This window comes from Delphinus delphis, chromosome 5, assembly GCF_949987515.2.
Source record: "Delphinus delphis chromosome 5, mDelDel1.2, whole genome shotgun sequence".
NCBI lineage: Eukaryota > Metazoa > Chordata > Mammalia > Artiodactyla > Delphinidae > Delphinus > Delphinus delphis.
In genome coordinates, this window is record NC_082687.1 from 29,670,413 (window position 1) to 29,692,848 (window position 22,436).

The 22,436-nt window shown below is 36.6% G+C and overlaps 1 protein-coding gene across 2 annotated transcripts in view; it reads right to left on the reverse strand.

Moving 5' to 3' along the window:
- The window catches only part of LRBA (LPS responsive beige-like anchor protein), a 733,083-nt gene that overhangs the window by 192,444 nt on the left and 518,203 nt on the right, over positions 1–22,436 (reverse strand). For both annotated transcript variants that reach the window (XM_060012133.1, XM_060012132.1), the window contains exons 43-44: positions 16,497–16,612; positions 5,838–5,950 (exon numbers count right to left, since the gene is read on the reverse strand). In XM_060012133.1, the coding sequence (XP_059868116.1) occupies positions 5,838–5,950; positions 16,497–16,612 (229 nt within the window). The remainder of the gene's footprint in view (positions 1–5,837; positions 5,951–16,496; positions 16,613–22,436) is intronic.

Below are 22,436 nucleotides of genomic sequence, written 5' to 3' on the forward strand. Positions count from 1 at the left end.
GTAAGAAATCTGTCACTTCAAATCATAACCCAACACACACACACACACACACACACACACACACACACACGCGCGCGCGCGTGCACACACACACACATGCACACGCACACACACCCGTCAAGCAGAAGATTCGTACATGATGCACATTGCTTTCTTTTTTTAATGTAATGCTATACTATTCCATTCCTTTTTTAAAATGCTACTTGTGAACTGCATAGTGTTTAAATTCTGGTTCTATCCACTAGCTGTGTGACTTTGTACAACTTGCTTAACCCCACGGTGCCTCAATTTCTGCCCCTGTCAAGACAATAACAACGTTACCAATCTTAGAAGGTCTTTGTGAGGGTTAAAAGAATTAACACGTGTGATATTCTTAAATAAGAGCCTGGCATATACTAAGTCCTTAATAAACATTAGTTAACAGTAATAAAGTGAGATGTTCCTACCTTCTGAAATTTACAGTTGAGTTTTCATTTGCAAGATTTCACTTGGAAATGGATGGTTCCATTTCAATCTAACAACATACTTGTTTTTTGGAATAGGTATCCAGGTATATACATTACATATTCCAAAATAACTGATCAATTAGAACAGAAATGATTGTACCTGATTATCTTGATTTTCCTTAGAAAACTGGCTTACACAATTAATCTCCTACTAAGGAAAAAAATAAATAAATCACAATAGCACAAAAAAATCTTACTAATCCACCAAGGAAGCCCTGGTACTGAAACACTCAGCCATCATAATTTGTTTTTATGGTATGACATTTTGTAAATATATTCTTGTCCTAATTATAACTTCTTATAAAGAAAAGACAAAAAAATGTTCTTATCTCTTCCAAGGAGACTGTCAAAATATAAAAATCAGTGTGTATTTGTAAAATATGGATTAATGTCACTTCAAAGTTTATGCATGGTTAGATCTGTCTTCTCATCAGTCAGAATTTCAGACTAGTGATGAAACAACAGGGAAGGTGGAGAAAAAAAAATCAACTTCAAAACTGATCTCTACTTTTTTCAGCTTTAAAGGAATAAATTAAACCATTATGTTAAATGAGGAGTTTCTCAATACAAGGAAATATTAAATTTTCATTGTGATTTTCAGACTAGACTTTTTTTTTGCACTGCCCCATTTAGACTTTCTTTTTGAAGAGAATGATCAGAAACATAATACAGAAGAAAGGGTGTTGATTACATTAATTCAGCTTCAAAAGAGAATTCCCTGTGCAACATGGAAGAGATTACCAAATAAAATTGTATCAATGCTACTAAAAGTCCTCTGAAAACCAGCTTTGGGGAAATTAAATGGACATAAACACACATAAATAATTCAATGCATTTTAAAGCTAGTCAGGCTATATTATCTTAAGAAGGAGGGTAAGCTCTGTTTATATTTTAAATTAAGCTTTGCACACGTTTCCTTTGAAACCTTTGATTTCACAAGTTTATTTTTGATTTCACAAGTTTATTTACACAAATAGTAATGTTTGCTAAATGTATACTATGGGACAAACTTCAATATAATTCTATTATAATTGTTTTTCATACAGATATAGCTCATTTTATGTATGTGATGCATTCCTGAAAATATGTATATAAACAGATATTTCAAAATGGAATCATACTGTAAACATTAGGCAGATTTTGATACCAACAGGAATGAGACACATTTTATAAAGTAAACAATGTTATACATGGAAAGCATGTATCAAATACCTGATATGCTTATTCCACTTAAAATAATTCAGTTAATTCCAAACTCACTTATTTCCATGAATATGTAATGAAAACAATTAGTAGTAGCAGAATTCCATTTTCATGAACTTGAATGACTTTTGTAGCATTTGAACTACTGCTGCTTTATAGGAAAGGAGATGCTGTAGGTTATGTGGTTGAGTATTAGAGCTCCCTACTTCTCCCCAGCTCTGATAATTGCACTACTATTGGCTAGCCAATTAAGTGCTGTTCAGCTAGTGTTGAAAACACTCTTTATAAATTTTCCTTCCTCAGCACAAAATACAACTCTTTCACAAAATCTCTTATAATATAAAAATGGATACTACTATAATTAAACACACTAAATCACAAAAGTGGTATTTTTATGTCTTTGTATAGTGGATATGGACATTTATAGATAGAGAATAATGAAAATAACTCTTTTGCTTTGGCTTTTGAGCCCCTTTTTACTTTTAATCTAATAAAATAAAAAAAGCAAAATTTCTATTGCTTGTCTAGTGGGGCATAAAATAACCTTATTTATCACATACAGAAGATAAGTTATAAAGACATGAATTAAAACAGTGTTTTACACACCTAGCAAAACTATTTGGCAAGTTCCTTAGAAACAGCTGCAACATACAAATAAGATTCAATTTGAATAAAAGATTCTGTTTACTTGGCAAATAGTAACAGCATTTTGCTGATACTATTTCATCGGATTCTCATAATGAAAAAATTCATAGGACCTACTTTAAAAAAATTGTTTTGAAGGATTTCTTCTGGTCATGTAAGATTTTTAGTGGAATAGAGAACAAAGATGAGGGTCAGAGAACGGAAGGTTTTGGCAAGGAAGTAGTAAGACGAGGTGATAGGGTTATGGGAGTTCTTGTTCAGGTACAGTGATGGCAGAAGAGAGAAATACAGCCGCAGCAGAAAAATCCAAATAGCCTCCCACTTAGCACCATTGCTACTGTTCCACCAAGACATAAACATGCACCTTGTCCACAATTCATCCAACTACTCACTGCATCTTAAAGAGCCTACAAAAAGTCCTCTAGAGCACAAAACATCTTAATAAGTTATGTGCTTAAACAGAAGTCCAAACGGAAGGACTCGGCTTAAACAAAAAAAGGCAATTCTTCTAGATGTCTAGAAAGGTTATATATTTATTTTGTGAGGCAAATTTTACATTTTAACAATTTAATAAAAAATGAGATCTTTAATTTCACTTACATAAAATTCAAGTAAAGGATAGTAGGATAGTAGGATATAATAGTCTGAGAATTAAAAAGCTGTCCAGTTTTTACTATTGACCTACTGCATGGCTCACTACACAAGTCAAACTAATACAGTCCTCATTTATTAGACAAGAGAGCTCTACAGATTCCAGTGAAATACTACAGGGTCTTAGAACAAGTACAATACCTAAATGTAAGTAAGGCTTTCCTTTAAAAAAAAAAAACCAAAAAACATTTATCCATTTATTATTTCTCATAGTCAATGGGTCACCTGGGAAATTCTGCTGATCTGGGCCACAGTTGGCTGCTCTTGGTTGTGCTTGCTCATATGTTCGTGGTCAGCTGAGGGCTGGCTCGTGTAGGATGGCCTCAGCTCACACAGCTCAGCCATCCTCCAGGTGTCAGTCCTGACCCTCCAGCTAGTTAACCTGGGCATGTTGTTCTCAAGGTGATCAAAGAAAAGTAAAAGCAGAAACATGCAGGCCCTTTTTCAAACCTCTATTTTGTGTCTGGTTTACTAATTACCTCTTTTTCTCCCCTTACTGGCCTTTTTATTGTTTTTGTTTTTTAATTGTTATAAAATATACATAACATGAACCTTACCACTTTAACCACTTTTAAGTGTAAGTTCAGTGGCATTACATTCAGGCTGTTGGCCAACCATCACCACCTTCCATTTCCAGAACTTGTTTCATCTTGCAAAACTGAGACTCTATACCCATTAAAGTCTCCATTTCTCCCTCCCCCCGGCCAGGCCCCGGCAACCACCATTCTACTTTGTCTCTATGAATTTGACTACTCTAAATACCTCACATGAGTGAAATCATACAGTGTTTGTCCTTTTGTGAATGGCTTATTTCACTTAGCATAATGTCTTCAAGGTTCATCCATATTGTAGCATGTGTCAGAGGTTCCTTCCTCTTTAAGGCTGAACAATATTCCACTGTATATATGTACCACATTCTGTTTATCCATTAGTGGATACTTGGACTGCTTTCATCTTTTGGTTATTGTAAATAATACTATTATAAATATTAAAATTGGTATACAAATACCTCTTCGAGTCTCTGCTTTTATTTCTCTTGGGTATGTATTCAAAAGTAGAATAGCTGGATCTTAGGGTAATGCTATTTTTTATTTTGAAGGAACTGTCATACTTTTTTCCATGTCAGCTTCACCATTTTACAGTGCCACCAGCAGTGCACAAGGGCTCTAATTTCTCCACATCTTCACCAATACCTGTTATTTTATGATTATTTATTTATTTTTTAATTAAAGCCATCCTACTGGCTGTGAAGTGGAATCTCATTTGGTTTTGATATACATTTTCCTAACAATTAGTAATGTTGAACACCTCTTCATCTGCTCATTGGCCATTTGTATAACTTCTTTGGAGAACTGTCTATTCAAATTCTTCACCCGTTTTTGAATCAGGTTGTTCGGTTTTTGTTGTTGAGTTTTAGGAGTTCTCTATATATTCTACACATTAATCCCATATCTGATAGTTAATGTGCAAACAGGGCTTTCTTTTGAAAATGAAAACTCTCCTTTAAAAGTGAAAAAGGATTCAGGATATTCTGTTTGTTGATAATTCAGGACAGAAAAGGAAAATTCTTAAAGAATACCTGATGATACGAGAATATACTTACAGAAAAACCTGTGTGTGTGTGTGTTCATAAAACATTATTATTCCTTATTGATATGTGGTAAATTAGAGGTAGTTTATGTTATTTACATGTTTCACATTTTAAAATTAAAAACAGACTGATTAACACAGTTAAAATTAAGTTTTTAGAACTTAGGAGAAATGTCATGTATATTTTAATATTTAATTCATTTAACACATTTATTGAATGGCAGGTCCTATACTAGGCAAGGGAGAAATAATGGTAAATGAGAACTCTATCTTTATGAACTTTAGTGGAGCACACAAGAAGAACCAAAACAAGTAGGTAGAAAGATATGTAAAAATGCATGATATTTTAGGTGCTCTGAAAGAAAGAGAGGAAGGAAGGAATCAGTAATGGTCTCTATAAAGACGTGTTGTTCCTAAAGGACTGAGACAGTCAGCCACTCACAGAGCAGGGAGATGAACGTTCAAGGCAGAGAAAGCAAACTGTGGAGTTGGGAAAGATTCATTCTGCATGCAGTGATAAGTCAAGAAAGGTTTAAGCACTGAATTTATGGAATTCAAAATTACATTTAGGGTTTCCCTGGTAGCACAGCGGTTGAGAGTCCGCCTGCCGATGCAGGGGACACGGGTTCATGCCCCAGTCCGGGAAGATCCCACAGGCCGCGGAGAGGCTGGGCCCGTGAGCCATGGCCGCTGAGCCTGTGCGTCCGGAGCCTGTGCTCCGTGACGAGAGGGGCCACAGCAGTGAGAGGCCCGCGTACCGCAAAAAAAAAAAAAAAAAAAAAAAAAAAAATTACATTGAAAGAGGATCCATTCTGTTGTAGTGAGGAATGGCTCAGAGAAGGGCAAAAGGTAGAGGAAAATCACTTAGGAGACACAGAACAGTGTGGGGTTACTTCTCTTTTTACAAGAGAGCTGGTGAGAAGTTTCCATGATGTTCTTCGTATCTTTTATCAAGTACTGACACCCTTAGAAGAAGTTGATATTTGGGAATAATATCTCCTTAAATGTATATGAAGAAAAAAATATAACTGTTAATATTTTTAACTGTCATCAAGGTTACCATGTATATTAAATTTTTCTAATTTAAATTTGATAATAATGAAAATACATTTAAAAGACAAATATATTAAAGTTATAATAATATTAAAAATATTTTTTAAATATGATGTGAAAATAAAGATAATCACTTGAAAATTTTTATATTCAACATAGTGATATTTCAGATGATTACTAAGAAAGTACCTTGGACAAATCTCTGAAGTTACTTGGCAAAGTAAGATCCAGTTCTTCTGATTCATAATTAGTAATGACCCAGGGAAACACTGGGTACTGATTTAAGTCATTGTAACTCCGTCCTGGAAGAGGAAAAAAAAGTCATTCTTAATTTAGAAGAATGAAATGATAAACATTCAGGAATATACTAAACAATTTTAGAGTGCCAGACATTGTTCCCAGTGCTATCCATTCATGATTTCATTTAATTCTCACAATAACCCTATGAAATTGGTATCACCCTCGTTTTACAGATAAAAAAACCGAGGCACAAAAGTTTATGTAACTTGCCCCAAATCATGCAACTACTAATGGTTGAACTACATTCAAATCCACATACTCTGTACCCACATCTTATAAATTACACAACTATTTTTTATTAGTTAAAAGCCTGTACCAAATAAAATAATCTTCATTAAGAATTCAAAAAACAATTTGCAATCTCATAGAGTTTCTCAAAACCAGAATCCTTTCTTTGCCATTAATTAATCAACCAACCAATCAACTGATCAACCAAGTTCAAGTGACTTCACCTCTATGGGCATTCACAGTCAACTGTAAAATCACCAGGTTGCTCTTAATAACTCTGAAATTTCTGTGACAGCTTTCAAATTCTATGCTCCTTTGAACATAATGCACAGCATCATAGATGTTGCTTACTCCATTCCCAAATGCTGCCACATACTCTTCTATGCTTCTTCTAAACTAATGACATTCAACGACACATTCAGGTCTACTAAAAATATGAATAAAACAAAGAATGAGGTAGCCCATCCATGTAGAAACAGCAGTTTTCTGGATATCACCCCTTTGGGAGGCAGCATGGTAGATGACATCATTGTTTCTGTAGTAAAAATGTTGGCATTTGACTCCACGATTTTACTAGTCTATAACCTATTTTTACTTAGATTTAATGTGAACAGACTCTTATGGCTAAATTACAAGGCAAACAAGGATATTAATACTGGTTGAATTCCTTTCTTACAGTGTATTCTATCATCTCCATTCTCTTCCTGTTCTCAAATATATACGGATATCAAATCAATATACAGCTGAGTATTACAGTAGCTCTCGACACAAATTCTTGGTATCTAAGCCTCCCTTATGATTGGATGTTTGTTTGTTTTTTTAAACATCTTTATTGGAGTATAATTGCTTCACAATCGTGTGTTAGTTTCTGCTTTATAACAAAGTGAATAAGCTATACATATACATATATCTCCATATCTCCTCCCTCTTGCGTTTCCCTCCCACCCTCCCAATCCCACCCCTCTATGTGGTCACAAAGCACCGAGCTGATCTCCCTGGGCTATGCGGCTGCTTCCCAATAGCTATCTATTTTACCTTTGGTATATATGTCCACGCCACTCTCTCACTTCGTTCCAGCTTAGCTTTCCACCTGCCCATGTCCTCAAGTCCATGCTATACGTCTGCGTCTTTATTCCTGTCCTGCCCCTAGGTTCTTCAGAACCTTTTTTTTTTTTTTTCAGATTCCATATATATGTGTTAGCATACGGTATTGGTTTTTCTCTTTCTGACGTACTTCACTCTGTAAGACAGACCTTGGGTCCAGCCACCTCACTAAAAATAACTCCATTTCGTTTCTTTTTATGGCTGAGTAATATTCCATCGTATATATGGGGCATATCTTCTTTATCCATTCATCTGTCGATGGACACTTAGGTTGCTTCCATGTCCTGGCTATTGTAAATAGAGCTACAATGAACATTGTGGTACATGACTCCTTTTGAATTATGGTTTTCTTAGGGTATATGTCCAGTAGTGGGATTGCTGCATCGTATGGTAGCTCTACTTTTACTTTTTTAAGAACTTCCATATTGTTCTCCATAGTGGCTGTATCAATTTACATTCCCACCAACAGTGCAAGAGAGTTCCCTTTTCTCCACACCCTGTCCAGCATTTATTGTTTGTAGGTTTTTGGATGATGGTCATTCTGACCAGTGTGAGGTGACACCTCATTGTAGTTTTTTTTTTTTTTTTGCGGTACACAGGCCTCTCACTGTTGTGGCCTGTCCCGTTGTGCAGCACAGGCTCCGGACGCGCAGGCTCAGCGGCCATGGGTCACGGGCCCAGCCGCTCTGCAGCATGTGGGATCTTCCCAGACCGGGGCACAAACCCGTGTCCTCTGTATCGGCAGGTGGACTCTCAACCACTGCGCCACCAGGGAAGCCCCTCGTTGTAGTTTTGATTTGCATTTCTCTAATGATTAGTGATGTTGAGCATCCTTTCATGTGTTTGTTGGCAATCAGTATATCTTCCTTGGAGAAATGTCTATCTAGGTTTTCTACCCATTTTTGGATCAGGTTGTTTGTTTTTTTTGAAATTGAGCTGCATGACCTGCTTGTAAATTTTGGAGATTAATCCCTTGTCAGTTGCTTCATTTGCAAATATTTTCTCCCATTCTGAGGGTTGTCTTTTCATCTTGCTTATGGTTTCCTTTGCTGTGCAAAAGCTTTTAAGTTTCATTAGGTCCCATTTGCTTATTTTTCTTTTTATTTCCATCACTCTAAGAGGTGGATCAAAAAAGATCTTGCTGTGATTTATGTCAAAGAGTGTTCTTAGGGCTTCCCTGGTGGCGCAGTGCTTGAGAGTCCGCCTGCCAATGCAGGGGACACGGGTTCGTGCCCCGGTCCGGGAAGATCCCACATGCCGCGGAGAGGCTGGGCCCGTGAGCCATGGCTGCTGAGCCTGCACGTCTGGAGCCTGTGTTCCGCAACGGGAGAGGCCACAACAGTGAGAGGCCCGTGTACCGCAAAAAAAAAAGAAAAAAAAGAAAAAAAAAAAAAGAGTGTTCTTACTATGTTTTCCTCTAAGAGTTTTATAGTGTCCGGTCTTACATTTAGGTCTTTAATCCATTTTGAGTTTATTTTTGTGTATGGTGTTAGGGAGTGTTCTAATTTCATTCTTTTACATGTAGCTGTCCAGTTTTCCCAGCACCACTTACTGAAGAGGCTGTCTTTTCTCCATTGTATATGCTTGCTTCCTTTATGAAAGAAAAGGTGACCATACGTGGGTGTGTTTATCTCTGGGCTTTCTATCCTGTTCCACTGATTTATATTTCTGGTTTTGTGCCAGGACCATACTGTCCTGATTATTGTAGCTTTGTACTATAGTCTGAAGACAGGGAGCCTGATTCCTCCAGCTCTGTTTTTCTTTCTCAAGATTTGCTTTGGCTATTTGTGGTATTTTGTGTCTCCATACAAGTTGTGAAATTTTTTTTTCTAGTTCTGTGAAAAATGACATTGGTAGTTTGATAGGGATTGCACTGAATCTGTAGATTGCTTTGGGTACTATAGTAATTTTCACAATGTTGACTCTTCCAATCCAAGAACATGGTATATCACTCCATCTGTTTGTATCATCTTTAATTTCTTTCATCAGTGTCTTATAGTTTTCTGCATACATGTCTTTGGTCTCCTTAGGTAGGTTTATTCCTAGGTATTTTATTCTTTCTGTTGCAATGGCAAATGGGAGTGTTTCCTTAATTTCTCTTTCAGATTTTTTCATCATTAGTGTATAGGAATGCAAGAGATTTATGTGCATTAATTTTGAACCTGTTACTTTACCAAATTTATTTATTAGCTCTAGTAGTTTTCTGACAGCATCTTTAGGATTCTCTATTATGTCAACTGGAAACAGTGACAGCTTTACTTCTTTTCCAATTTGTATTCCTTTTATTTCTTTTTCTTCTCTGATTGATGTGGATAGGATTTCCAAAACTATGTTGAATAATAGTGGTGAGAGTCGACAACCTTGTCTTGTTCCTGATCTTAGAGGAAATGGTTTCAGTTTTTCACCATTGAGAATGATGTTGGCTGTGGGTTTGTCATATATGGGCTTTATTATGTTGAGGTAAGTTCCCTCCATGCCTACCTTCTGGAGGGAGTTTATCATAAATGGCTGTTGAATTTTGTCAAAAGCTTTTTCTGCATCTATTGTGATGATCATATGGTTTTTCTCCTTCAATTTATTATTATGGTTTATCACACTGATTGACTTGCGCATATTGAAGAATCCTTGCATTCCCGGGATAAATCCCACTTGATCATGGTGTATGATCCTTTTAATGTGCTGTTGGATTCTGTTTGCTAGTATTTTGTTGGAAATTTTTGCATCTACGATCATCAGTGATACTGGCCTGTAGTTTTCTTTCTGTGTGACACCTTTGTCTGGTTTTGGTATCAGGATTATAGTGGCCTCGTAGAATGAATTTGGGAATGTTCCTCCCTCTGCTATATTTTGAAAGAGTTTGAGAAGGACAGGTGTAAGCTCTTCTCTAAATGTTTGATAGAATTCGCCTGTGAAGCCATCTAGTCCTTGGCTTTTGTTTGTTGGAAGATTTTTAATCACAGTCTCAATTTCAGTGCTTGTGATTGGTCTGTTTATGTTTTCTATTTCTTCCTCATTCAGTCTTGGAAGGTTGTGCTTTTCTGTGAATTTGTCCATTTCTTCCAGGTTGTCCACTTTATTGGCATATAGGTGCCAATAAAATGGCACCTATATGAGGTGAGACCTCTCATGATCTTTTGTATGTCTGCAGTGCCAGTTGCTACTTCTCCTTTATCATTTCTAATTCTATTGATTTGAGTCTTCTCCATTTTTTTCTTGATGCATCTGGCTAACGGTTTATCAATTTGTTTATCTTCTCTAAAAACCAGCTTTCAATTGATCTTTGTTATTGCTTCATTCATTTCTTTTTCATTTATTTCTAATCTGATCTTTATGATTTCTTTCCTTCTGCTAACTTTGGGGTTTTTTTGTTCTTCCTTAATTGCTTTAGGTGTAAGGTTAAGGTTGTTTATTTAAGATGTTTGTTTCTTGAGGTAGGATTTTATTGCTATAAACTTACCTCTTAGAACTACTTTTGCTGCATCCCATAGGTTTTGGGTTGTCGTGTTTTCTTTGTCATTTGTTTCTAGGTATATTTTGATTTCATCTTTGATTTCTTCAGTGATCTCTTGGTTATTAAGTAGCGTATTGTTTAGCCTCCATGTGTTGGTAATTTTTACAGATTTTTTCCTATAATTGGTATCTAGTCTCATAGTATTGTGGTTGGAAAAGATACGTGATATGATTTCAATTTTTTTAAATTTACCAAGGCTTGATCTGTGACCCGAGATATGATCTATCCTGGAGAATGTTCCATGAGCACTTGAGAAGAAAGTGTATTCTGTTGTTTTTCGATGGAATGTCCTATAAATATCAATTAATTCCATCTTGTTTCATGTATCATTTAACGCTTGTGTTTCCTTATTTATTTTCATTTTGGATGATCTGTCCATTGATGAAAGTGGGGTGTTCAAGTCCCCTACTATCATTTTGTTATTGTCGATTTCCCTTTTATGGCTGTTAGCATTTGCCTTATGTATTGAGGTGCTCCTATGTTGGGTGGATAAATATTTACAATTGTTATATCTCTTCTTGGATTGATCCCTTGATCGTTATGCAGTGTCCTTCTCTGTCTCTTGTAATAGTCTTTATTTTAAAGTCTATATTGTCTGATATGAGAATTGCTACTCCAGCTTTCTTTTGATTTCCATTTAAATGGAATATCTTTTTCCATCCCCTCACTTTCAGTCTTTATGTCCCTAGGTCTGAAGTGGGTCTCTTGTAGGCAGCATATATACGGGCCTTATTTTTGTATCCATTCAGCCAGTCTATGTCTTTTGGTGGGAGCATTTAATCCATTTACATTTAAGGTAATTATCAATATGTAAGTTCCTATTACCATTTTCTTAATTGTTTTGGGTTTTTTATTGTAGGTCTTTTCCTTCTCTTGTGTTTCTTGCCTAGAAAAGTTCCTTTAGCATGTGTTGTAAAGCTGGTTTTGTGGTGCTGAACTCTCTCAGCTTTTGCTTGTCTGTAAAGGTTTTAATTTCTCCGTTGAATCTGAATGAGATCCTTGCTGGGTAGAGTAATCTTGGTTGTAGGTTTTTCTCTTTCATTATTTTACATAGGTCTTGCCACTCCCTTCTGGCTGCAAAGTTTCTGCTGAAAGATCAGCTGTTAACCTTATGGGGATTCCCTTGTATGTTATTTGTTGTTTTTCCCTTGCCAATTATAATATTTTTTCTTTGTATTTAATTTTTGATAGTTTGATTAATGTGTGTCTTGGCGTGTTTCTCCTTGGATTTATCCTGTATGGGACTCTCTGCGCTTCCTGGACTTGATTGACTATTTCCTTTCCCATATTAGGAAGTTTTTAACTTCAAATATCTCTTCAAATATTCTCTCAGTCTCTTCCTTTTTCTCTTTTTCCTCCAGGGCCCCTATAGTTCGAATGTTGGTATGTTTAATGTTGTCCCAGAGGTCTCTAAGACTGTCTGAATTCTTTTCATTCTTTTTTCTTTATTCTGCTCTGCAGTAGTTATTTCCACTATTTTATCTCCTACATCACTTATCCGTTCTTCTGCCTCAGTTATTCTGCTATTGATTCCTTGTAGAGAATTTTTAATTTCATTTGTTGTGCTGTTCATCATTGTCTGTTTGCTCTTTAGTTCTTCTAGGTCCTTGTTAAACGTTTCTTGTATTTTCTCCATTCTATTTCTACGATTTTGGATCATCTTTACTATCATTACTCTGAATTCTTTTTCAGGTAGACTGTCTATTTCCTCTTCATTTGTTTGGTCTGGTGGGTTTTTACCTTGCTCCTTCATCTGCTGTGTGTTTGTCTGTCTTCTTATTTTGCTTAACTTACTGTGCTTGGGGGTCTCCTTTTCGCAGGCTGCAGGTTTGTAGCTCCCGTTGTTTTTGGTGTGTGCCCCCAATGGCTAAGGTTGGTTCAGTGGGTTGTGTAGGCTTCCTGGTGGAAGGGAGTAGTGCCTATGTTCTGGTGGATGAGGCTGAATCCTGTCTTTCTGGTGGGCAGGACCTCGACTGGTGGTGTGTTTTGGGGTGTCTGTGACCTTTTGATTTTAGACAGCCTCTCTGCTAATGGGTGGGGTTGTATTCCTGTCTTGCTAGTTGTTTGGCATAGGGTGTCCAGCACTGTAGCTTGCTGGTTGTTGAGTGGAGCTGGGTCTCAGCTTTGAGATGGAGATCTCTGGGAGAGCTTTCACCGTTTGGTATCACATGGAGCTGGGATGTCTCTGGTGGACCAATGTCCTGAACTTGGCTCTCCCACCTCAGAGGCACAGGCCTGACACCCAGTCGGAGCACCAAGACCCTCTGTGAATACTGTTACCTCCTCGGAAAGCTCAATACCAGGGTGTATGGAGCTTTTACAGAGGGTCTCAGCAAGCAGGCAGTCCTGCGGTACCAGATTAGCAAACGTTCAAAAGCTTGACAATATACTCTGTTGGCAAGGGTGTGGAGAAACAGTCCCTCTTTTGCATTGCTAGTGAGAATGCAAAAGGGAATAACCAACAACAACTTTGTCAATATGTCTTCATCAAACAAATGAGCAATGCCAGTGTAGGACCTAGGACCATTCACTCCATGGAAGAATCCCAGGTTCAGGCAAGGGACAGGCAGAGTGCTGGTAATATCTGTATATTGCTTGACACTTTACAGACTGTTCTCAATGAATTTGCCTTCTCTGTTGAGCTTCAAAGCTTCCAAGATCTTGGCAGCTGGGAAGTGAAAGGCAGAGGGAGGGAGCGTGGGGCAGGAGCAGCTTCTGGGCATGTACCCATGGGAGTGGCTGCCTGAGAGACCTGGGAGCAGAGGGTAAATAGTCCCCCGATTGGACGGAGCGGAGCAAGGACTACAACCTGATTTGATGCTTTTAACATTTTATTTCACTGTATTCATCATGGGCTTGAGGTCTATTAGAATAACAGAGTTCTTCCTTGATTGACCTGGAAATAGTCTTAGGAAACATGAATAACTAGGACAATTTTAATTCAGAAGTGTTTATGTCATTACATATTTCTGTCAATTTTAACTTCTCCCAGAAAAAAATAACCAAACTTAAACAACAAAAAGCAGTCTATTTTGATGTCTCCATTCTCTCACATTTTCCTGATTGAGATGTTAGTAAACAGTAAAATCCTCTTCTTAGCCTATCTGCTTAAATAATCAAGTTTATTGTACCTACGAAAAAAAGAGTACGTACCTGCTCACTGTAAACAGACTTTTATTAAGTAAGTTAAATTCAATATTTAGTTACTGAACGCCTAGTGACTGTCTTTTGGGAAATGTGCCAGATATCATGAGAACCTATATGTATCACAGATAACACTGTAAAAGAAATATTAAATAACATGAGACTCCACCCCAGCCTCTAGTGTATGTAAAAACCATCCAAAACAAATTATTGATTCTATTCTTTAAAGAGAATATACAGGGGATATATTTAAAAGACACTATAGGCACACTAGAAGTTATTTGAGAGTAGACCATTTCATAAATGCTGTCCATAATTATTACACTGCATTCAATTTAGGTGTTAATTGATTTATCATGTACAAAAGATGTCCATTTAAACTTGTTACATAAGTTCCCTGTCTCTCATTGTTACTTAAAAATCCTTTCAGTCTCTAGTTATACAATCCCTACTAAATTCCACATAACTGTTCAAACTTTCTTTATTCCTTTCCCTCAATGGACCCTCAGATGAGTATCTCCCTAACTGATGAATCTTAGACTTTTTCAGTGTAAGCCCTGAACTTCCAATTCTTCGTACTACGCCCTCTCTTCTCCACTTTTCCAACAGTGTCTTTATTCTCTGGGAGGTATGATTCTTCCACCTGAGCTCTTGAACAGGTCTCCCTCATAATGTGAATTGTTACTTTTCCTCTCTCTTCCTCTTTCATAGTTACTCTCCACTGCCTTAACTCACCCTCTCTTTACTATTACACAAGAAAACTGTAATCTACATCTAATATTCTCGTTTAATCTCGAACCATTCAGTCCTTATAATCAAACTATTTTGCTTGTTTTGCAAATAAACCCCTAGGGACTTCCCTGGTGGCATAGTGGATAAGACTCAGCACTCCCAATGCAGGGGGCCTGGGTTCGATCCCTGGTCAGAGAATTAGATCCCATATGCATGCTGCAACTAAGGGTTCTCATGCCACAACTAAGGAGCCAGCCTGCCGCAACTAAGACCTGGCACAACCAAATAAATAAAATAAATATTTTTTTTTAAAAAAAGAAAGAAAACAAACCCTTATAAAGTAACCCATAAGTCCTGAGATATTAAAGCCAAAGTCATGGCCTGTACTCACTCTTAATTCTCCCTTACCTCTCCATCACATCTAATACAGTGGCCAAGGCCTTTCTCCCTTTCCCCTTGTATCTCAAGACATTTGCTTCACCTTAGTTCTCCTCCTATTAAGTCTATAAACTCTGGGGTCAGTCATTCTCTTCTCTTCCTTAATAACTTTCCCTCTTTCTTTTTGTTATGCTCAAGTGCATTCCCCAGACCTTACCTCACTGCTTTCTGTATCACCTGGCTTGGTAATCTCAACTCTCTCTCTTGGTGATTTCCTGTCTATGCAGATGAAATCCAACGTCCTATCTCTAAGCTCCAAATACCCTCACTTAACCTATACTCCAACAATTCTTTTCTTGGATATCTTGATAGCACAGTAAAATCATCTTTCTCTAGATCGATTTTTTGACTTCTCCCTTTAATTGCACCACTATTTTCCTCATGATTTAGAGCAGAAGCCTGGAAGTCTTTTCTGACACATTTTTCTCATTTACTCCCAACATTCAGTTGTCTGCATGGCAAATGGTTTGTACCTTGTAAATTCTTGTGTTATCTTTTTTTGTTTGTTTGTTTAATTAATTAATTTATTTTTGGCTGCATTGGGTCTTTGTTGCTGCACGCAAGCTTTCTCTAGTTGCGGTGAACGGGGGCTACTCTTTGTGCCGTATGCGGGCTTCTCATTGAGGTGGCTTCTTTTGTTGTGGAGCACAGGCTCTAAGTGGGTGGGCTTCAGTAGTTGCGGCATGTAGCCTCAGTAGTTGTGGCTCATGGGCTCTAGAGCACAGGCTCAGTAGTTGTGGCACATGGGCTTAGTTGCTCCGCGGCATGTGGGATCTTCCAGGACCAGGGATCGAACCCACGAACCCATGCCCCTTGCATTGGCAGGCAGATTCTCAACCACTGCACCACCAGGGAAGCCCAATTCTTGTGTTATCTAATCCTTTGTTTTAATTCCTATTGTCACCTCTCTAATGCAGGCCCTCATTACTTTTTATATGTAATTGCTTCCTAACTTCTGCTCTCTACCTAGACTCTCTGCACCATAATTTATCCTTCATACTGCTTCCAACTTTTCATACAGTTCTGATATTACTCATTTGTTCAAAAACTTTCAAACGTTTCCCTGTAAGTTGACTGCCAATTCCTCAAACTGACAAAAAAAATCTTGCATAATGTCTCCAAGTACATTTCTCCAAGTACCTTTCTAGTTTTCTTTTTCATTATACCTTTATGAATATATATTTTATGTACACGCAAACACAAACACACACACATACTATACCATTAATTGTTCTTTAGCTATACTGCATTTCTTCCCATCTTTGTATGCTTGCTTATGCCTTTAGCTTTACATGGAATGACTCTATTTATACAAATACTCAAAATAATTTAATCATATCACTATTAATAATTTATCATTTGAAATACATCAACATGTGAGCTTAAATTACCTGCTATTGTGTTGAGAAACATCAAGTACTCAAAATTTGAAATCTCCCTATGTTGCCATCGCTGGGTCATATTAGAAGCTTTAAAAAGTTGACGAGGACTAGCTAATGAGATACGCCTGCAAGAAAAAGAATTTGATATAGAATCAAATTAAACTTAAGATTAATTAGATCAATAATAAATCATGACTTCTGTGCTCGTTCAAAATGGCATCTGTATTATTCTGAGACATTCTATTCATGTTATACTAACGAATGCTGGAGATGTTTCAATCTATAATTAATGGTTAAACGAATGATTTGGATGAGTCACAGGTCTATTATCCATATTCTATTCATCAAGATAAGCTGTCATTACAAAGCCATTATAATATCTAGGCTCCATAAATGTTGATTAATAACAGTATGATTAATAATTCACTGCCTTACTGATACAAAAGTAATTATAGTAACTAAGTAATACACATAAAATTGCATTCACATCTTTATCAGTTTAAATATTCATCTCTTAAAGACAGCATATTTGTACATTACAAATTTAAACATTATTTTTGTGTACCCATTGTAATAGGGGAAAGAGGATCCCAGCTCCTCAGGTGTCCATTCGTGGGTTCGGATAAAGGTAAGGGAAACTATTATTCTTTTATACAGCCTAATAGTAGACCAAGTTTTCTGTTTTCTTAATGTAATGTGAGTAACAAAGGATACAACTGACCAATACTAAGTAGCAGTGGGAAATAGGTGGGAGGATTAATTACTACATTCAGAGCCCAGAATCTCAGAGAAGTATGCTGTCACAGTTCTTCCTACTACTAAGGACAAGATACATATTTTTTTCAAGCTTTATTTCCAAAGGTATAATTTACGGAACACAAAAGTTACCCTTGTAAGTGTACTATTCAATGATTTTTTAAAGTAAATTTCTAGAGTTGTGCAATTATCACCACATTGTATTCTGGAACATTTTAATCAACACTAAAACTTCCCTTGTGCCTATTTAGAGTTAATTCCTATTCCTATCCCCAGCTCTAGGCAACTATCAATCTACTTTCTGTCTCTATGAACTAGCCGTTTCTGAACATTTCAGATAAATGGAATCATACATCATGTAATCTTCTGCATCAGGCTTCTTCTACTAACCATAATGTTTTGAGGTTCATCAATGTGGCAGCATGTATGAGCAGTTCATTTCTTTTGATTGTAAATAGTATTCCATTGTATGAATAGAGAATATACCACATTTTTTAAATCCATTCACCAGCTGATAGACATTTAAATTATTCCAGTTTTTAGCTATTATGAAAAATGCTACTCAGAACATTCACGTACACGTCGTTGCTGAACATATGGTTGCATTTCTTTTGGGTAGATTCCTAGGAGTGAAACTGCCAGGTTGTCTGTTGACTTAATATTTATCTTTTTGAGAAACTGCCAAATTGTCTTCCATTATACATTCCAACAAACAATGTACGATGTTCCAAATTTTCCACATCTCTGCCAATACTTGCTATTGTATGAAATTTTTATTATAGCCATTCTAGTGAGTGTAAAATGGTATCTTATTATAATTTTAATGTACATTGTTGAACATCTTTTCATGTGTTAATTAGCCATTTGTTTATTTTCTTTGAGGAAATTACTATTCAGATCTTTTTTACCTTAATTGGGTTGCTTCTGTCCTATTATTGAGTTGTCAAAGGTCTTCATACATTCTGGATACAAGTCTATCAAATACATGATGTGCAAATATTTCTCAGTCTGTGGCTTATCTTTTCACATACTTAGTGATATATTTAAAGCACAAACATTTTAAATTTTGATTAAATCCGTCTTCTCAATTTTTGTCTTTTATGAATTATGCTTTTGGGTGTCACATGTGAACTCTCTGCCTACTGCAAGATGATAAAGTTTTTATCCTATATTTGAGAAATTTTTTAGTTTTAGATCTTAAATACAGGTCTATGACACACCTTAATTCTTATGAACAGTGTGTGGTAAGTGTTGAAGTTCATTTTCTTGCATGTGACTATCCAGTCATTACAGTACCATTTGTTTAAGGATTACCCTTTCTTCATTGAATTGTGTTGGCACGTTTCTTAAAAAGCCACTGACCATAAATGCAAGGGTTTATTTCTTTATTCTCAATGTAGTTTCATTAATTTATGTGCCTATCCTTGTATAAATAGCACACATTTTGATTACTATGGTTTTATGGTAAGTTTTGAAATCAGATAGTGTAAGTTCTGTAATTTTGTTGTTCTTTTTCAAAACTGTTTTGGCAATTCTAGATCCATTGTATTTCAGCTTCTCTATTTCTCCCAGAAAGTGTACTAAATTTTGACAGGGATGGTATTAAGTTTATAGATTGAGAAAGAATTGACATCTTAATCATATTGAACCTTCTGATCCATGAATATGGAATGTCTCCATTTATTGATGTCTGTCTTTACTTTCTAACAGCCGTGTTTTACACTTTTCATTGCAAAAATTGTACATGTCTTTTGTCATCTAGGAATAAAGACATTTCCCTTTCCAATCTGGATGCCTTTGATTTTTCCCTTCCCTTCCTTTCCTATCACACAGGCTTAGCACACATTATATATCAATATAATATTGACAGAAGTGGTGACAATGGAAGACATCCTAGCCTTCCTGACCTTAGGGGAAAAGCATTCAGTCTTTCAACATTAAGTACAGTGTATGTTATGTGGGTTTTTGATGGTTGCTATTTATCTGTTTGTAGAAATTCCGTTATATTTCTAGTCAGTTGAGATTTTCTAGTCATGAATGTGTGTTTCATTTTGTCAAATGCTTTTTCTGTGTCTACTGAGATGATGATGTGGGTTTTCTTTTTTTTGGTCCTGTATTCTATTAACTTCATGCATAACATTAATTGATTTTCACATTTAAACCAATCTGCATTCCTGTGATAAAACCCACATGGCTACTTTATAATCCTTTTTGTATACTGCTGGATTTGGTTTGATAATATTTTGTAAAGGATTTTTGAATACATGTTCATTAGGGATATTAGTCTACAGTTTTCTCTTGCTAGCTTGTTTTTTCTTGTGATGTCTTTGCCTAGCATTGGTATTAGGGTAAAGATGGCCTCATAGAATGAGCTAGAAAGTGTTTCTTCTTCCTGTGTCTTGAGGATGAGTTTATGAAAGATTGATATCTTTTCTAATTTATCTATTTGATAAGATTCACCAGTAAAGCCATCTGGGCTTTGACTCTTCTTTGTGGGAAGGTTTTTAAATTACAAATTCAATGGACCTGTTATAGGTCTGTTCAGAATTTTAATTTCTTCTTGAGTCAGTTTTGACAATTCTGTCTTTCTAGGAATTTACCCATCTCATCTCAATTGTCTTAATTTGTAGGCTGAAGCTGTTCAGGATATTTCCTTCTAATCCTTTTAATTTCTACATGGTAAGCAGTGCAGTCCCTTCTTTCATTTCTGACTTTGGTAATTCATACTATCTCTTTTGTTCATAGTTAGGCAGTTAAAAGAATGTCAGTTTTATTGAGCTTTTTAAGGAATCAGCTTTCGTTTAATTGATCTTCTTTATTGTTTTTTGTCTCTTTTTCATTGATTTCTGCTCTAATTTTCTTTAGTCACTTTTTCCTACTAGTTTTCCATTTAGCTTCTTCTTCTTTTTCTAGTTTCTAAAGATGGAAGCTTAGGTTACTGATGTTAGGCATTTCTGTATTTCAGATATAGGTATTTAAAGCTATAAAATTTCCCCCTGAATACTACTTTAGCTGCATCCCATAAATTTTGATATGTTATAGGTCTCTTGGATACAGAAACCCAAATCACTGTCCTTCTCTGTACCATTGTAGGAGGAGTTGCTGAGTGCAGAAGTTACCAAAAGCACCAAGCGCTACTCTGAAGAGCTGCAGCAGCATGTCTGGAAACAAAAAAAAAGGAGCTCCCAAGCCCAGGCACTCTAAATGCAGGGAGGTATGTAAGGGAGAAACTGGTATAGACCATGGAGCAAGAAATAAAAGGAGAAAAAAGCCCTCCTACCACTCCAGTCACCCCCTATGGCCTAACCTCTGCTCATCCTAACCTCATCCATGTACTTCACACCAAGCTTCAGACTGCAAGATAATATGATCTCCTGGTAGCTGTTATAACCTCTGATTATTTATGTGTTAAACTCCTTGATTAGTGTTCCCTTACAGAAAAAAAGCCTGAATCAAGTGATAGGGTTGGGCAAAACTAGTGAAGAGAAAACTAAAATGATATTGTAGGTAGAAACTTTGGGTTGGTTCAGTATGTTGTTATGGCTTATAACTGGTATTGATGTGTATATGCTTATACTGTCAAGTACTCATAAAGTGTCAGAGAATATTCCAGATCAAGAGCTACAGGTAGACGAGTGATAGTAGGATTAATTCTCCTGATATTTGCCAACAGTAGTAGGTCAGGATTTAATCCAAATATCTCTACCTACTCATGTCCTATTGACTGAGAAGTCAGAAGTCTCACACCTAAACCAGAATTAAGAGAGACAGCCCAAAGGCTGCAACAAAATTCAAGGGCCTGCTTGCCAACTAGAACTTGTTGATACTGAATAGACAAACACAACAATCAACCTCTGGCAGCCAAAAACTGCTGTTGCTACATGCAATGGCCTTTTTTCAGTCTACGTCTTACTGATTTTTCATCAAATCTTACCTTCTTGAAATACTCTCATTCTTTGGCATCACATTTTCCTGAATTTCCCATTTTTCAAGGCCTTTCTGTTTTTGTTTTGTTTTGTTTTGTTTTTTCTCTTTCATTTACTTAACATTTAAATGTTGCATTTCCTCAGAATGCAGCTCTCATTTCTCCTGCCCATTCTATGTCTCTCCCCAGGTGAGTTCACTTCCTCTCAAGCCTTCAAATTTCATCTAAATGGTAATGACTCCCAATTACTACGCTTTTCATTTGCACTCTAGCCATACCTTCTTATATCTAACTTCCTATTCAACATTTCAGTCTAGACATCTCTCAGGGGTTTCAATTTCAACAGATCTAACACTAACCTTCTCCTTTTCAGTTCATTCACTTCTGCCCCCCAACCCCAACCATGGGGGGTATGGGAGGGTAGATGCATACAGGTACTCCTTCTACAGTGTTCCCCATCTCAGTCTGTGCTCCTGAGCAGTTCAAGCTGAAACTTGGGGAGACACACTGGATGCCTCCCCTTTTTATCGTCCTCCAAATTTAGCTAATCTCCAAGTCACAGAAATTGTATCTCCTTAAAGTCTCTAAACAAGATGTCTCTCTTCCTGTGATGACCTAGAGGGGAGGGATGGGGGGGCGGGTGGGAGGGAGGCTCAAGAGGGAGGAGATATATGTTTACAAATAGCTGATTCACTTTGTTGTAAAGCAGAAACTAACACAACATTGTAAAGCAATTATACTCCCCCCCCCCAAAAAAAGATGTCTCTCTTCAATGATACTACATTTTACTTCGATTTCTACAATAAGTTCCCGCCTCCAAACTGACACTGTCTTCCTGAAATCACTAAGTGCCTGTGATACTTGCCTTCCAACATTCCTTAAAACACTCAAAGTTTCAGGGCCTCTACACATGCTATTCACTCTTACAAAGGTTAGCTGATTCCAGTCCTTCAAATCAAAATTTAAAGTCACATAGGAAGACATTTCTGACCATCTTATCCAAAGCACTCCATCTCCACTAACCACTATTAAAATACCTAAAACATCTTTCCTTCACTTACACGGTTTTTTCTTTTATTTACATATTTGTTTAAATGTTTGTGGGCAAGATGATATTTATATTGTACATTACTGGGTGATTGATACACTGTAAGTGCTGAAGATCTATTTAACTGACTGACTTAATAAATTAAGACTTTCAGCTTTCATTAACTGTGGGAAAACATTACAAAGAGTTCCTAAGTATGACAACACATAAAACTCTTTTT